Source organism: Pan troglodytes, chromosome 14 (genome assembly GCF_028858775.2).
Source record: "Pan troglodytes isolate AG18354 chromosome 14, NHGRI_mPanTro3-v2.0_pri, whole genome shotgun sequence".
In the NCBI taxonomy this organism is placed as follows: Eukaryota; Metazoa; Chordata; class Mammalia; order Primates; family Hominidae; genus Pan; species Pan troglodytes.
The window spans coordinates 25,555,657-25,573,549 of record NC_072412.2 but is presented as its reverse complement, the minus strand read 5'-3'; the positions used below and the strand labels follow the sequence as shown (position 1 = coordinate 25,573,549).

General features: G+C 37.5%; 1 protein-coding gene and 1 long non-coding RNA gene across 9 annotated transcripts in view; one reads left to right on the top strand and one right to left on the bottom strand.

Moving 5' to 3' along the window:
• The window catches only part of LOC107967860 (uncharacterized), an 80,175-nt gene that overhangs the window by 51,111 nt on the left and 11,171 nt on the right, over positions 1–17,893 (top strand). Inside the window, exon 4 of the long non-coding RNA XR_001708608.3 lies at positions 16,531–16,606. This is a non-coding gene — a long non-coding RNA (uncharacterized LOC107967860). The remainder of the gene's footprint in view (positions 1–16,530; positions 16,607–17,893) is intronic.
• CDK8 (cyclin dependent kinase 8) overlaps positions 1,766–17,893 on the bottom strand; it is a 151,246-nt gene continuing 135,118 nt past the window's right edge. For 6 of the 8 annotated variants that reach the window (XM_063792003.1, XM_509595.8, XM_063792002.1 and 3 more), the window contains 7 exons: positions 13,467–13,610; positions 10,655–10,724; positions 9,783–9,855; positions 6,457–6,554; positions 5,660–5,738; positions 5,383–5,541; positions 1,766–3,049 (listed from right to left, as the gene is read on the bottom strand). In XM_063792003.1, coding sequence (XP_063648073.1) covers positions 2,924–3,049; positions 5,383–5,541; positions 5,660–5,738; positions 6,457–6,554; positions 9,783–9,855; positions 10,655–10,724; positions 13,467–13,610 — 749 coding nt within the window. In that variant the 3' untranslated portion in view covers positions 1,766–2,923. The remainder of the gene's footprint in view (positions 3,050–5,382; positions 5,542–5,659; positions 5,739–6,456; positions 6,555–9,782; positions 9,856–10,654; positions 10,725–13,466; positions 13,611–17,893) is intronic. The other 2 variants (XM_009426760.4, XM_063791999.1) reach the window with 1 other exon arrangement.

Below are 17,893 nucleotides of genomic sequence, written 5' to 3'. Positions count from 1 at the left end.
GTGCCAGGGCTGCTGCCTGGCCTGGACAGCCAGAAGGGGGGAGGGTGCCAACCCCCTGGGCTCAAGCGCTCCTTCCGCCTCCTCTAGCTGGTTGAGTCTGTAGGAGGCGGTGGCTGGAGGCTGGAGTCACCTTTCTGGACATGGACAGATTCAGTCTAGATAATATGTAGGAATGAGTCAGACAGGACAGGGAGGTCTGGACTAGAAGTCTGGGAATTATCAGCCTATTGAAGTCACGAGCCTGGATGGCAGCACCCAGGGCATAAGTGTAAATCAAGAAGCCAGGTCTGAGATGGAACAGGACCCATGCTCTCAGGGAGCTTCCATTCTACTGGGAAGAAACAGAAAATTGGCAAACAGATGTCATCAGTCAGGTCTAAGTGTTACGTAGAAAAATAAAGCCGGGGGAGGGAACAGAAAATGCTGGCAGGCATGTGGATGTGGATGGTACTTATCACAGATGGAAGTAAACGCAGGAACCTGGCGCTCAGGGAGAAAGCTAGCTGGATGTACACTCAATGGTCACCTCCATGTTTAATGACAGGAGAGGAGATGGGGCAGGATCACTCAGGGAATGGGGACAGACAGAGAAACAAAAACCTGAGAATTGAGCCTTCAGGCTCTTGTACCGTTAGAGTGGAACGGTCCACTCTAGAATGGGTTTCGCTTTTGGAAATTCACGTAGGAAACTCATGTCAGTAGAGTAGCCCTCCCTGAAGGGCAGAAAAATACTCCAGAGGATTCTCATATCCACTAAGCTTGAAAAGCCTCAGCTTTAACGGTAGGGAGAAATATTAGAAAACAATGAGAATGGACGGGAAATAAGAAGGCACAGTAAGAGGTAAAATTGACAGAAATCAGCTCGGTGCAGTGGCTCATGCCTGTAATCCTAGCACTTTGGGAGGCCAAGGTGGGCAGATCACTTGAGGTCAGGCGTTCGAGACCAGTCTGGCCAACATGGTGAAACCCTGTCTCTACTGAAAATACAAAAATTAGCCGGGTGTGCTGGCGGGCACCTGTAATCCCAGTTACTTGGGAGGCTGAGGCAGGAGAATCTCTCGAACCCGGGAGGCTGAGAATGCAGTGAGTGGATATTGTGCCCACTGCACTCCAGCCTGGTGACAGAGTGAGACCGTCTCAAAAAAGAAAGAAAGAAAGAAAGAAAAAAAACCCAGACCAAACTATGGAAGGCAGGGAGCTCCTGAGGGCTCAGGAGGGGAACTCATAACCAGGTCCACACATCCTGAGAATGCGCTGGGGCAGGAGGACTTAAAATGGAAACATGAATTCAGCTCCTAGAAATTACCATTACTGTACTGTCAGGCCTATAAGGACAGAGATTCCTCAGTGATTTTGTTTTAGAATGTTTTTATATCATTGAGTTGGGTTTTTAAGAAAAAAAGTTAGTTTTTTTCCCTAATCTTCTGTATTTTCTGGAGGAGGAAAATGAATTATTAGGGATACAACAGTCAAATCCTTCTCAGTACAACACAGAATAAATTAGGAATTATTCCAGCGATTGAAGGCTCACCAATATCTTCCAATTAGATAGGTGTCTGTGTTTCATATCTTACATTATGGTACCGAGTATACCAGGAAAAAGGATCCATATCTAAGACTCAAGTCAGTACTCCATTATGGAGACAGACACATAGATATTATTAATGAAAAGTGAAGAGATTTCTTCAGAGGCTACTTGTTAAGGCATATTTTAAAATTAAAACAAAAACCCTTTGTAGATATAAAAAATACAGCTGACTCCATGTTTTGATTTATGAAAAATAAATTTATTACATAACACCTTGTTTTTAACAATGTTCAATTATTTTTTATTCAGAATACTTGTGTCATTCATGTAAAATAGTTTGATACAGTACATTGTATGTTATAGGTTTTTTTTTCCTCAAAAATTCTAAGGCTCTCCTACTCCTTCTCCTTTGCTGAAGTAAGGGCACCCTAAACAACGTGCGAACAAGTTTTCAAAAGGAAAATTAACTGAACGAAATTTTAATAGCACTACACCAACCAGCTTTAAAATCAGGACAAAAATATTTGAATTGGATGCCGCACCTTTTTAAGGAAGTTATCATTCATGCTTTTTTCATCTTAAAGCATGCTCACAAATCAGCAACACCAACAGGAAAAATAAAACACTGTCTATGACAATCATTTTAGTTTGTTTGCTGAACCAAACAGGTTTATATCAATGACAACATATTTAATTACTATCAAATAGCAGCTTTAATACCAGTCAAGTCATAGATTGAAAATAAAAACAAACTTATAAGTTGGAAGTTAATCTTTGGGAGTTTTGAAACCTTTCTGGAAAAACTATGTGGCTTTCTGTACTTTCAAAAAAATCCAAGCAATATTCTTGGTCAGAAAACACTGATTAATGTAGAAAATGAATCAGCCCACTGATAAGACACTAAAAAGAAAGGTGTACCAAAATAATCTCATTTTGAGTCTTGGTTATTTCGTTAACATATACTGTATGTTTCAAGTACCAGTTAAACTTTGTGTCTGTGTGTGTACATATTGGTCAGATCATGTTGTTACACTGAAAAAATTCACCACATACAAAGACAAATGCTTGCCCCTAGCACATTCACAGCTTCAACTGCTACAGACTGTCACTGAAAAAAATGCATTGGTCAGTCTGAACCATGTCAAGTAAACTATGGAAGTAGCAAATCCACAACACAAACTGTGCTAGCACTTTCTTTTCAAGTCTAACTCCAAAATAGGTACAACTTGGAAGCCACTACCCCAATCTGTGAAAAGTGGTGGAACTTGGCTACTGGACATTTTGAAGATGTGGTTGTACAGTACATTCTCATGGCCCATACCAGGTTCCCGCGGAGAGCTGCACAGTCAGCCCTGCAGCATTCGCAACAGTGCATGGACAAGATTCCGATGCAGCTCAGTACCGATGTGTCTGATGTGAGTACTGTGGAGGCTGCTGGGAGGTAGCTGAGTATCCCATGCTGCTCTGCGGCTGTGATGTGCTTGGTCCAGGGTTGGGATAGGCAGCATGTGGATTGGAACGCTGGAAAGGAGATGAGGGAAAAGTGTGATTCAGGTGCTTCTAGGGGAAGCTCAATCCCAATATGTGACTGAAGTGTCATTATGTTTCAAGGAAGAAAGGATGTATAGGTTTTGTGCTATGTACTAACTTTATAATTAAAGACAAAAACCCCAAATATTTTAACATCCTCTTCTCTTGAGGAAGGTCAGAAATATTGCTAGTAAATAATATTAAGCCTAGGCTTATTACTATGCTGTGCAAATACATTTTTTTCTACAGGAGTAACCCCTTTTTATGCTGTTTTGTATCTACTTGGTAAATTTGCTTGAGATGTTTACCCAGAAACTTAATGATGTATACATAAAAAATTCAAAGCTTATTTACATGCTTTCTTCAGTAGAAAACTCGCCCCCACACACGATTGAAGAATAAAAATGAGTATGACAGGAGAAGGTATCACAGAATCCATTTCTTTGGCATTAATACATTTTTATGCCCTTTAAACTATTTTTTTTTTCTTTTGAGACAGGGTGTCACTCTATCATCCAGGCTGGAGTGTAATGGTATAATCATTGCTAGGATTATAGGCACGCACCTCCATGCTCAGCTAATTTTTAAAAATTTTTTTTGAAGGAACAGAGTCTTGCTATGTTGCCCAGGTTGATTTCAAACTCCAGGCCTCAAGTGATCCTTCCCTCAGCCTTCTAAACCACTGGGATTACGCATGAGCCACAGTGCCTGGCCCCTTTAAACTACTGAATCTTATTTTCTGCTACAAGTTTATATACAAAAGTAAAAATATAACCACAGACATGTAAGAAGGATGGTATTCTCAATTCTAAAATGACACAAAGAGAAAGAATGTGATGGTTTGGGGTTCTCTAATTTTGATATGTTAGATTATTATTCCCATTCTCACACCTCTCTCTCATACTATTTGCTCCCAAGACAAACACTATAAAAGATTAACCAGAACTTATTACTTCTGTCTTTCAAAGCATATTTAATAAGACATATAATTCCAAATTCTGCCAATCCTAGAAAAGGTAACATTTTTAAAAAGAGTAGACACATGAAATGATAGTCACAAATACTATTTTAAAATTCATCCACAAAAAACCAACAACAATCACACCAACAAAGCAGCATGGCATCATTTTCTCGGTTCCAGAAGCGAAGGTCAGAGCACTGCTCTGCTTCCTTCTAAGGATGCCATCACCTTAGTGTGCAAACACATTCGTGGGCCAAGAGAGACGCACTCTTCCCATCCGAAAAGGAAGAAAAAGATACTGGAACCAACAACTCCCACAGCTGTCTGCCCTTGGTGTCCTTGTTTAGCTAACTGGAAGAGAATTACGACTCACACAACAGTGATTTCCATGGTGTGATGGGCTGGACTTCTCCCCAAACCAAAGGAAAGAGTTAATACCTAATTCTGAAAGTACAGTAACGAGCACTCGGGACCTTATCAGTTTAATAACATCTCTTTCTCTCTCTCTTTTTTTTTGTGTGTAAATAATTCTAATTGGTCAGATTTTCAGTATCCTTCCCACACGGAACCCTTGTGTAGTTGGGAATATGGTTAGAATAAGCAGAAGAGAAAAGGAGGTGGTATACTATTTTCAAAGAGGGTCTTTCCACAACGTAACTGACAATGCCATGATAGGATCCCTAAGCAGGCAACCTAACAGCCTTTGTGGTCAGATCAAATATGAGTCCTGCATCTACAGCTTGCTGGGGATCCATGTGAAAGTTATTTAACCTCTACAAGCCTCAGTTTCCTGAAATGGCTGCAACACTTAACCTCCCAGAGTTATCTCATTTAATCCTTACTACAGCTTCACATTGATCATTATCCATAGTCTACAGATGGAAACTGAGAACATCTGAATCACTTACTCAAGGATACAGAGAAGTAAGTGGCCAGACTGGGATCTGAAAGCCTATGTTCTTAATCACTGTGAAATATTGTTCCAAAACAATAGCTATCAAGCTCCTACCATAAGCTAGGTGTCAAGCCACTTCATATCTAATCTGACAACAGCTGCAAGTTAGGTTTTACTAGTTTCATTTTACAGATGAAAAAACACCAGGAGATATTATCCTACTTGTCCAAGGTCACACAGTTAATAAATGGCATAATTTGTATTTGATCATCCCAAGTCTGGTTCAAAAGTCTAAACCCTTGCTACCATACCACTGTCAGTACTTTTCCATGCCAGTAACATTTCATGTTAATGTATTTCCCTGGGTATACAGACGTCAGTATTTCTCAATTAAATCACATTTTCCCACGATCATAAACCCATATGTAAACACTGACATGCAGTCAATACAAAATAAACTTGGAATACCTGATAGTCTGAGGTCATGATAAGTCCACCTGAGGTAGTGGTAGGAGGAACAACTCTCACTTTCTTCAACGGGGGTCCCTGTGTGTGACTGCTGTCTTGATTCCCTGGGTGGCCAGTTCCATTAGTGTGGTTATTGCCCTGCTGCTGCTGCTGGTTCTTCTCAATTGGTTAAACAGAAAAAGTTCAGCTCAGAGGGAGAACAAAATATACCCACAATGGAAAATGTTATGGAGACATTCACGAAACAAGAAGCTGCTAACAGTACTTTAATACTTACTTTGTCTCCTTTGTCATCAGGTTCTTCTTCCGTTAAAAATTCTCGTTTTGGGTAAGGGATTTGACAACCGGCAAAAACACTGATCATAAGAAAAAGAAAAACCATTTCTGGTATACTAATCAATATTCCAAATGCTTCATTTAGGAGATTCTCATTTTAATCTTTTAAGATGAACTTTGTCTCCATATTTGCAAATATAAGCACCTTTCATGTAACTGTGACAAAATGAATCTTTTCTTTGTAACTAGTAATATTACAGCAGGCTACTTGAGGGCTTGAGCTGTATACAAATGATCAATAATCATCAAGTACGATTCAGCTTTCTTCTTTTATCCCAGCATTACTCTTCTATTAATACAGACAAAATATAGATTCTAGCTGAAGTATGTGTCACCATTCAAAGGTAATTTTTGTTTTACCCTTCCTACTACATTTATTAACAAAACAAAAGATGGTATAGGGAACACATTTGGGAATATTTGCAATTTTGGAACATGAAACTGTAACTGCAGACAGTAAGGAGCTACAGCATGCATAACCAACCTGTCACTGAATAGCTGGATCACTGCTGAAACTAATGTGATCAGCATTTCATAAAGCAAGAGATGAACAGCAATGCCTCTTAACTGGAAAGGCCCTAAATGACACTTTAATCAGCAAAGCTCATTTTTGCTTGTCATAAAGGATTTCCTTGGGTTCCCATATAAGAGGAGGAGCAACTTAAGAGCTGACAAGCAGAAGAAAGCATACTCCAAAAATTCCATCATGCTGAGGAGTTAACTAACTAGGCCACTTACTCTGATGTAGGAAGTGGGTCTTCTAAGAAATAGGGATCCTGCATAGCCTGTTCTGAGGTAATTCGCTTTATGGGGTCCATGGTGAGCAACTTCTGAAGCTGAAATCACAAATCACAGAAACATGACTGTACTGCTTCTCACAGTTATCTTTCAGCACATATGTGAAGACGATATATATTTTTTGGTGAATAACATCACAATTTGGAAAATATTTATTCCCCCAAATTAACAACAGAACTCCTAGTTGTTAAATTTAATGTAGTAATTCACACTTTAGTCATTCCAGTTTCATAATCTCACTTGTTTTACTCTTGCTTATGTTCTCTGACTAAACAAATGATCCCCACCCCCATTATCTAAATGGCTTTATCCAATTTAGAACAGGACCAAAATTCGTGTATTTTCTATTCTTTTTCTATTAAGATAAAAAAGCTGTTGTTACACACATAATACACTAACACATGCAGCGATTCATATTTAGATCCAAGTTAATCAAAACTGAATTAAATAAAAAAGTCAATCTCCCCATTACACCAGGCACATTTCAAGAGCCAAATGTGGCTAGTGGCTACGCTACTGCACTGTGCAGATCATCACAGAAAGTGGTACTGTGCAGTGCTGTTCTAGTCTAAATAAAAATGGTGATACACAACTTATAAATTACAGAGCTGTGTGATGAGCAGAGACTCTGAAAGTTGACTGCTCCATTCAAATCCTGACTCAACATTTATTAGCTGCATGACATTGGATAAGTTACCTTAATATTTTTGTTACCTCATTTGTCAAATGGAGATTAAAAATGGTGACTACTATCACAGGTTGTTTTCAGGATTAAATGAGTTAATACATGGAGAGCAATTATAATGGTGCCTAGCATAAAGAAAGTACTATGTAAGTGCTTGCTCTTATTGTTATTATTACTATAAATGCCACACTAATGTGAAGATTCAGTATTTTTTAGTTAAAACATAGTTCATTCAACTGGATTCTAATATGTGGTCTCTTAGTTTATACTCTGATCTAATGCAGTGGCTTTTGGACTTTAGGATGCATGAGAATCACCTGGAGAACTTCTTAAAACAGACTGCTGGGCCCTCCTCACAGAGTTTCTGATTGGTAGATGTGAGTAGGAGCCAAAAGCCTGCATTTCCAACATGGCCCTACATGATACCATGCTGCTGGACTGAGACTGCACTTTGAAAACCAATGAACTAACAGACACATTAAGACCTAAAAGAGAGGCCAGGTGTGGTGGCTCACACCTGTAATCCCAGCACTTTGGGAGGCCAAGGTGGGTGGATCACCTGAGGTCAGGAGTTCGAGACCAGCCTGGTCAACATGGTGAAACCCCATCTCTACTAATAATACAAAAATTAGCTGGGTGTGGTGGCAGGCACCTGTAATCCCAGGTACTCGGGAGGCTGAGGCATGAGAATGGCTTGAACCTGGGAGGCAGAGGTTGCAGTGAGCCAAGATCACACCACTGCACTCTAGCCTGGTGACACAATGAAACTGTGTCTCCAACAAAAAAGACTTAAAGAAAGATGACAAATTTTACAGGATAAAAAGACATTTTTTTTTTTTTTTTTTGAGATAGAGTCTTGCTTTGTTGCCAGGCTAGAGTGCAGTGGCACGATCTAGGCTCACTGCAACCTCCACCTCCTGGGTTCAAGCGATTCTCCTGCCTCAACCTCCCGAGTAGCTGGGACTACAGGCATGCACCACCACACCCAGCTACTTTTTGTATTTTTAGAGTTTCACCACATTGGCCAGGATGGTCTCAATCTCCTGACCTTGTGATCCGCCCACCTCGGCCTCCCAAAGTGCTGGGATTACAGGCGTGAGCTACCACGCCAGGCTGACACAACATATTTTAAGATGCAAATAAAACGCTAGAATGGTGAGATTAAAATTTAATTTTAATGATCTGATATTTCAGAGAAAGCACAATTTTATTTTTAGGGTTGAAAGGAAAGGCCTGAATTTGCTATTGAAAATACCCAACAGTTTTAATGGAATTATAATAGGGCTTTCCTAAGAGACTACTCAAGATTACCTCCAATTAAGATGGGTCACCCTGGTAAAAACAAGCACATAAGCTACAAGGAAGGTATATCTCTAGAGTTTTAGTGGTGATGTTAGGCAGAGTCATCCTAGACTATAATGAGTAACAGGGAATCAAGGAGAAGAATAATTCCCCTAAGTCATGACTTCTAATCTTCTGCCACTATCATTATTTTATTAGAATCAGTAAGTCCATAATTTCGAAGGATCTAACTTAGACCTCTAATTTGGGTCCTACTGTAAGTACATTATAATAAACCATTATCTGGATAATATATTGTGTGGTAATATGACAGGTTAAGGATGACTTTTTAAATTGCTGTTAAGATATGAAATACATGATATAAAATGTGAACTGATATAATAGTAAGTAGAAAATACAGAAGGAGAAGCAGTAGAAAGAGAAGAAAAAGGAGAAACAAAGGAAGAACAGAAAAAATGTTTGCCAAATGGCCTGGTTGCAATAAAGGAAAGGTTAACCTCTTCAAGGTGAAAGAATTCTCATTTAAGAACTTAGGAATAAGGATTAAAAGAATTTCAAGCCAAGCAAAATAGAACCCGCTTCCCCAAACTCCCCTTCTATGTGTTATAAACCTTTTTCTAAAACAAAAAACATTATTAATTATTATGCTGTAACAATGGAAATTTTATTGTAAACAAAGTTGGTAATGGCTGTATATAATTTCATCACAAATTACCTTGTTAGTGCACGGATTCAATTAGATTCTAGGTTAAATCATTTTTCCATTACACACTGATAAATATGGCATCTATCACATTCTTCCAGAAAAATCAAATAGCACATATAATCGCTGAAGGACTGTTAACATTTAAGGTTATAAGAGGTATTTTGGAAATTAAGAACTTTGTAAACAGTCTTTCAAAGAGCTGAAATACAAAACAATCTATTTATCAATGGTGAGAAGTATTTTCTTCTTGATACTTCTCTGAAACTTTTAAAATCTTAAACAGACGAAAAACAATACATGTAATTTTATAAATGTTTTGACAGATTTGTTACCATCACTATCTTTAGAAAATCTAATGTGACCAAACATTTGTCTGTCAAACCATGATATGAGTCTGGAAGAGCAAATAGTTTATTGTCTTTATTGGTATGCACTAACAAGATCTCTGCATTTACCACAAAAGCACTCTGAGTGCTAGCTAAGTAACCACATAAATTGATCCAAAAAAGCCTCAGTTGGGCTAGTCAGTTAAGGAAAAAATGCATTTCATTAATACTGTTATCCAATGCTTACCAAGTGGAATGCTTTACTATCTGGTTTAACTTTATGTTTTTCCATATACTTGATAAGGCTGCAGTTGGTATACCTGAAAGAGAAATACTATGAAATAGCTATATTAGACTTGAGGTTAATTGTACATTGGCTAAAGTCCTTCTGATGAGAATTATTTTGATCATAACTGATATAAAATATATATTGAAAACACTATGAGCATAAAACGAGTAGAATTAAATCAGTTTTCTATTTCATTCAATATCCACAATAGTCACTTTTGAAAGGATACCGATGATTAAATGTAAGACAATTTCATGAATAACAGACACTAAACAGCTTTTTTCTTTCACATGAATTATATTTTAACAATTATTTTAAATAACATCTGGGTCAAAAGCTTAATTCAGCCTTACCAATAAGTGTAAAATACTTTTGTCATAGGTATACAAACTAAACTTTCCCAATCCCTGGCTTTGCATTGTAAACAGGTGAAATATCCATTCTTCTCTGTTAAAACCTGCTTAAAATTACTGTAACCTAGATTGGTGAGCAAGTGGCTATTACCAAAGTTTATTTATTTAGATTCTTACTTATTCAGCTGTGATACTTCTCACTAATGTCTAGCTTCCAAAAAGTAGTCAATATGGAAAGACATGAATTTGTTTTATATCCAAATCAGCTGCTAATATTAGTCACTTTTGTATATAATCATTTAAGCATCTTAAGAAATAAAGACTGTCATCATGAAAAATATTTATTAGAGTAAATAAGTAAAATTATTTATTAGAGTAATCTTATATTGAGTATTTTATTATGTTGAATATTCAGTCTTACACTGAGTATTCTGGTAAAGCAAAAATCAACAAGGAGTCTCTTTTTTTCCAACTTACGTATTTCTTCTGAAATCTTTCATTAATGTTGAATGTTCAGGCATCTTTTTTATATCTTCCCAATCTTTATCTGTGAAATACATTGATAAATTTTTATGTTGCCTAAGTTCCTATTCTTGAGAATTTTTAAAAAGGTTATTACCACGTTCATTACATTTCCTATCCGTTCAACCTCCACACAAAAAAGCTGTCTTCAAATAAATGTTCAGCAACAGTAAACATCTTGAAGTGTAAACATAATTCCTTATCCCTTATATAACTTTATATATCTGTTTATATTTTAAATTTTAAACTGCAAACTTTCTGTATGTTTTACTATAAGCTGCCTCAATTTCTGTCACTAGAGAAGAATAAGTTATACATATTTCTATTTATCTTATTAAATGTCCTCTTTCTATTAGTAAAACTGCTTATTTCCCCTTTTCTACCAAATTTCTTGGTTAAATCAGCAATCAATTTCTTCAATGAGAAATCTAAGATCTTCCCCTCAGTGGCTTTAAACTATACTTCTTTTTATGATACAGCCCTCCTTTCACCTTGTTAAATATATTTCTTTACATAAGCAATCAATGGAAGAAGGGGTAATAACTATTTGCACAATAGGGTAGGATATAATTAGTATATTAATAAGTGGGCTGGTACCTTGGCTAGTCTGGTTAACATTACCCAAAACAACCCCAGCTCCTAAATACGTTAAGTACAAAACGTTTCAGCTACTTTTGCTGGCATCCGAGTTGCTCAAACAATACATGCTACATAATGTGTTCTCTCCAATATCTGCCAATGGGTTTTCCTGAGAGTCTACTAGGTGCAAAGGACTGTCACAGGCAGCTTAACAGCACCTTTAGCTCTTTTTTTTTTTTTTGAGACGGAGTTTTGCTCTTGTTAACAGCCCAGGCCGGAGTGCAATGGTGCGATCTCGGCTCACCCCAACCTCTGCCTCCCAGGTTCAAGTGATTCCCCTGCCTCAGCCTCCAGAGTAGCTGGGATTACAGGCATGCGCCACCATGCCCAGCTAATTTTGTATTTTTGGTAGAGACGGGGTTTCTCCATGTTGTTCAGGCTGGTCTCAAACTCCCAACCTCAGGTGATCCGCCCACCGTGGCCTCGCAAAACCTTTAGCTTTTAAATGGCCTTTAGAGGCTTGCTTTTCTTTGAACTTACTTGTAAAAATATTTGGTAACTATCCTCCAAAGACATCACATATTGTAAACTAAACATACACTACACTCCTAAATGGAATTTTCTCCTTAACTATTTTCCTTGCTCCAATTTCTCTGTTTTATCAATTCCTCAAGCTAGAAATTTTAAGATAATCTTTAGTTTTCCCTTGCTTATACACTTCCTATAAAACATTTCCATCTGCCCTTTTTTCTCCATCCTTATCATCACTCTTACTTTCTGTCTGCAGCACTGCTACAGCTGGTTTCTGATTTCAGTTAGCTCTTTTTAACAGATTTTTACCTACCACCATCTTACTAAATCTTTCTAAAATGCAACATAAAGCATGTCTCTAGTACTCAAGAACTTATGGATTCTCATTCTTTAGCTATCAAATCTAACCTCTGCTGCCTGCTTTCCAAGCTTCCTTATAAACCACCCTAACCTCTGAACCACATATTAAGAGTCACTGATAGACATCTTCACCACATCTACTCCCTCACAGAAGCTATGCCTTTCCCGTGGGCTCAGAAATGGTGGACACATTCAGAAGCAGCAAGAAAAGAGAATTCTTCTGTCTCTACTCAAAACCATACCTACTTTTTAAACATTCTACATATAGCAGTACAATGCAAACTCCAAGAGGGCAAAAATCATGTCTGTTACATCATCAATAACTTTTTACTTAAGACAGTGCCTGACACATGGCAGGTACTCAATAAATATTTACTGAATAAATAAAATTCCCATCACAACAGAAGTCTTCTCCACACTGGTGACCAATTTTGGAGAAAGGCAGTATCTGTGTAGTTATTCTGCATTTACTGATAATTAACACCCTTACAAGGGAATGTAGAATTTTAAAAGTCTCAGGTATTATCTCTATTAGTCTTGAGTTTATAGTGACCTGAGAAATATTCCTAATAAGAAACACTTTCTACTAAGTACTTGACTAGCCAAAATTTAGGTGTTTTAAACAAATTCTCATTATTCTGGACCTCTGAGCAGTTTTTGGTGATTACCGTTCTGTAATATAACTAGGGACTGAGATACAGTTGGAGAGATCTAATACCAGGGATAGGATACATGTAAACCATCTCTCTGTTGCAAAACAGCAGGCTAACTCACCATAGGGTACTATGACTCTCACCCACATTGTGACTGTTCTAAGAGAAGACTTAAATGCTATTATTCAATATAATGTGATTCTGTATAGTGCCCTAAATAGAAATAAGGTTCAAAATTTATATTTGAATGCCAAATAGTGGCAGTATTATATGTGCTGCCAGAAAAAAATTTCTACTACTGAATTCATTTATAGTTTCTACTGGTAAGAGCTAAAGGTACCTTTTTAATACAGATATTGAAAATATTTTATCACTTCAAATACCAAATAACAAAACAAAAAAGTAAAACAAGATGAAACAAAAATACAGTCCTGAAATTCAGGAAACCCATAAATATTTTCATGCCAATATGTAAACTCTACAAATTTTGCTGTTTCTACGGATCTTTGATAAATGCAAGTCAAAAAACAAAGACTCAAGTAAAAGTAGCTTCCATCAGCTAAAAATATATACCTCTCCAACGAAGACATCTAAGTTCAAACAACAGTGATTTAAAAACAAAAACAAAAACGAATAATGTGTACCTGCAGGAAATCCCATTACATTGAATATTCTGTCCAGCTGGTCATGGTGATAAGGATTACTAGTTTTGATGTCCTCTTGTCGACAGTGAAATATTGGTTCTGACGTTAGTAGTTCTGCAAATATACACCCTATAGCCCAAATATCTTTAAAACAAAAAGAAAAAAAAAAAAAGAAAGAAAAATAGGCAAGGAAAAAAGAAAAAGAAAGGTGCAAAATAAAGTGGGTCTTTCCAAAAGAAAATGCAATTTTATTTTCTTGGGGAGTGTTTTTTTCTTTCTTTCCCTAATAACTCATATTAATTCCTAAGCAATTATAATTACTAAATACCATGAAACATTATTATAAGTATATATTCCCATGCCCTCCACCCCGATTTTTCATTCGGTATACCTCCATACCACCCAAATGGTTTCACTCTAAGCCCAATTAAATGTACTGGCTGGATTTTGGTGAGTTTTCAATGTCCAGGTGATACTTTTTCTGTGAACTACAGTAAAGCTGCATATGGAGCATGGGAACTACAACCAAAGAAAACTAAACAAAAACAAACGGAAAACCCAAACAGTATTTGAAATTGGGCACTCGCCTAACATAATCAGTGTAAATTTTTGTGATAAAATATTTTTTATTTTATTTACTTGCTAATTTGCAAGGTCTAATAATTACCCTCTCATGTTAGCACTAATCAGTAAGTGGTATTCCACCAAGAGACAATGCCCGACCTCAAAACGCCTAAGAATTAACAGCATTTCTACTTTAACAAAGTTTTTTTTCCAAAGTGGTTCTTGATGCCATAAGCAGTATCAGATTTTGCAAATTTAAGTATTTAATACAAAGGACAGGAAGCAAAAGCAAAATATTACTGTTAACATGGATTATAATTCGGCCGGGTGTGGTGACTCATGCCTATAATCCCAGCATGTTGGGAGGCTGAGGAGGACGGATCACGAGGTCAGGAAATCAAGACAAGCCTGGCCAACATAGTTAAATCCTGTCTCTACTAAAAATACAAAAATTAGCTGGGCATGGCAGCACGCGGCTATAGTCCCAGCTACTCAGGAGGCTGAGGCAGGAGAATTGCTTGAACCCGGGAGGCAGAGGCTGCAGTGAGCCGAGATCGCGCCACTGCACTCTTGCCTGGGCGACAGAGCAAGACTCCGTCTCAAAAAAAAAAAAAAAGGGTTATAAATTCAAATGAATTATTGACAAAAGCCAGGCAAATGGGTTTGTCTGTACACAACAAAGTAAATTCCTTTCATTCGCAAGATACAGATTTACTTTCATTCATATTAAATTTGTACTCAAAAGAACTATTAGTAGAGGTAAGATCTATTTGCCAATTTAGAATTTAAAGCTGAAAATATTTCATTTCTACTCTTAACAAATCCTAAAGTACAATGGTGTGCATATAGCAGACACTCAACACATGGTTTCTGACTGACCTAACCAATACCTGTGACAAATATAAATAACCAAAGGGAACAAATCAAAATTACTATTTTATCAAAGCTGATTGTTCAGATATGTTAATAACTGTCACTTAAACAGGAAATAAGAAAAAAACCTAAAATGAGAATTCCTAAATTCCAAAACTGGAATAGAGATATTTAATTTAATCTAAAATTTCACACATTTACATTTCAAAGTAACAAGTTAATCATCTATTTACTTAAAGATTCACACTGACTGCAAGTGATTTTAAAAAATGACATCGTATTTACATATCAGAGAACCAAGCCTAGCCAATACCATCATACGGAAAAGTCTCATCAAGAAACATAGGCCAACCTATTTTGTTTTTGTCATCGAAAGGTATATGGGAAAATTAATTATTTTGTGATTATTCTTTTTATATGGGTATACCCTATAAATCTAACCTTTGATAATCAATGGCCACATAGGCAGCTAAGTAGGATCACAAAAAGGGATGATGGATGGCTCTGCATGTTTAAAATTCTACTTACAGCACACCCAATAAACACTGTAACAATTCATCTGGTTAGTTATTAAAAATTCCAAAGAAGAAAATAAAATATGTAAAGGAAGATGAAAGGTAAGTAGTTTAGCTATAATTAAAGCTATACTGCTCTTAGCTGAGCATATTGGCATATGCCTGTAGTCCCAGCTACTCAGGAGGCTGAGGCGGGAGGATCGCTTGAGCCCAGGAGTTTGAATCCAGCCTTGACAACATAGCAAGACCCTATTTCACATAAAAAATGTATGCAAAGCTACACTGCTTTTTAAAGAAAAAGTCCAGTCAACAGGAAAAATAACTTATTGAACCTTGTTTAACTCCCTCCCATCTAGTAACTCTTCTGTCTTTACAACTGCTATTCTCTCTCACCTTTGTCAATTTTACCATTCTTCCTTTCTTCAAAATCCTGACCCATACATTAATCATTAACTCTGAGTCAGCTCATCAGGCTATTATTTCAGATAAATTTCTAATTATTGTAAATAAGTTTCTTTTTCCTACCTTGTTTTTTTTTTTTTTTTTAGATTGTGCCCAATTCATGGAAAGTCTCTTTAGTGTTCACCTGCCTGCCAAACTCCTTATAAAATGGCTTTCCAAATTAAAAACATATAAGTTTCATCTACTTCTCAAAATGTGTGATGCTTATAGGTAGCTACTGAGCTAACCAGGCAAAGGAAATAGTAGGAATTGGCATGCTATACAGACCAAATTTGGGAGGAGAAAAGAATTTGCTCAATAATATTTGAATCAACAAGTGTAGTAATAGCAAGCTTCTTGTTTTGATAAAAGGGAAGAAATTCTCATTTTCTCTATTTTAATGTGTATTTCCCACTTAGCAGAATGCCTCACATTTAGTGGCCATTCAGCTATTTAAGGACAAACACCTGAGCTTAAAAGTCCATACTTTAGTAAGACTTTTAGGACTACTTTAGTGGCACTGAATTAGAGATTGATATCCCTTTTTTTAGCCTTTTCCCCAAAGTAAATCAGACAAACAAAAATAAAAAACAAAACACTCAAAAGTGAATTAAACTTTGTTCCTGGGATTACAATGTTTACTAACCTATTATTTCCTCTCTTTGGTTTAGTGACTCAGCTTGCAGTTCTGCACAACGGAATAAACCACCACAGCACTACAATCTGTTTGTAGTAGAGGGGGCACATGTGAGTTTGATGCGTTCTGATCAGATTTTTTTCCCTATGCTTTTGCTCCTTCTTAGTAGCTTCATAACAGATGTAACCCCTTCATTAAATGTCAGCAAATTATTTGTATGTTCAACTAGAAAGGCTCTTCTATCACCTGCTCACAACTCAGCTATCAAACAAGGAAGTCAAAATGCTGGGGAAGTTCTTGGTAAGCAGCTTTAATGGTGGTGTGAGAAATTTGTTGAGTATTTTAATCTTTAGGCTACCTCTGCAGGAGACAGGAGGAATGGGATTGTGTGGTAGAGGCTGGTATTAAAGAAAAGGTTCCATTTTGTAATTCCTTATTCTTATTTTTATTTTATTTTTACTTTTTATGAGTCAGAGCCTAGCTCTGCCACCCAGGCTGAAGTGCAGTAGCATGATCTCTGCTCACTGCAACCTCCGCCTCTCAGGTTCAAGCAATTCTCCTGCCTCAGCTTCCTGAGCAGCTGGGATTACAGGTGCCCGCCACCATGCCTGGCTAATTTTTGTATTTTTAGTACAGATGGAGTTTCACCATGTTGGTGAGGGTGGTCTCGAACCCCTGACCTCAAGTGATCTGCCCACCTTGGCCTCCCAAAGTGCTGGGATTACAGGTGTGAGCCACCGTGCCTGACCTGATTTTTAGAAACTTAAATTGAAAGTGGTTTGTGTATATTACAAATTTTGAATCAATGTTTCAATAGAAGAAAGTGTTCCCCAAGACTGATCTTGGGCAAGCAGGTGTACACCAGACGACGGTGTGGGTTGGAATCACCACTGCTGAGAAAATGGCACTTACCTTGGTTTCAATCCTTTGCACCCAAGTCAGTTCCCTCTGTAACTTCCCGGCCTCAGAAGGCAGCTGTTTTTATTTAAAAGCTTAAAACTTTTTGGCTGGGTGTCGTGGCTCACACCTGTAATCCCAGCACTTTGGGAGGCCGAGGCAGGCGGATCACTTGAGGTCAGGAGTTCGAGACCAGCCTGGGCAACATGGCAAAACCCTGTCTCTACTAAAAATAAAAAAATTAGCTGGGTGTGGTGGCACAAGCCTGTAACCCCAGCTACTCGGGAGGCTGAAGCAGAATTGCCTGAACCTGGGAAGCGGAGGTTGCAGTGAGCCAAGATCACACCACTGCACTCCAGCCTGGGTGACAGAGCGAGACTCTGTCTCTAAATAAATAAATAAAAGCACAGAACTTTTGAATTTAGGGAGATCAAAGAGACGACTCAGGCTAAATTCTCATTTTCAGAAACTGAGGCTAAAGCACTAAATGCGTAAACACA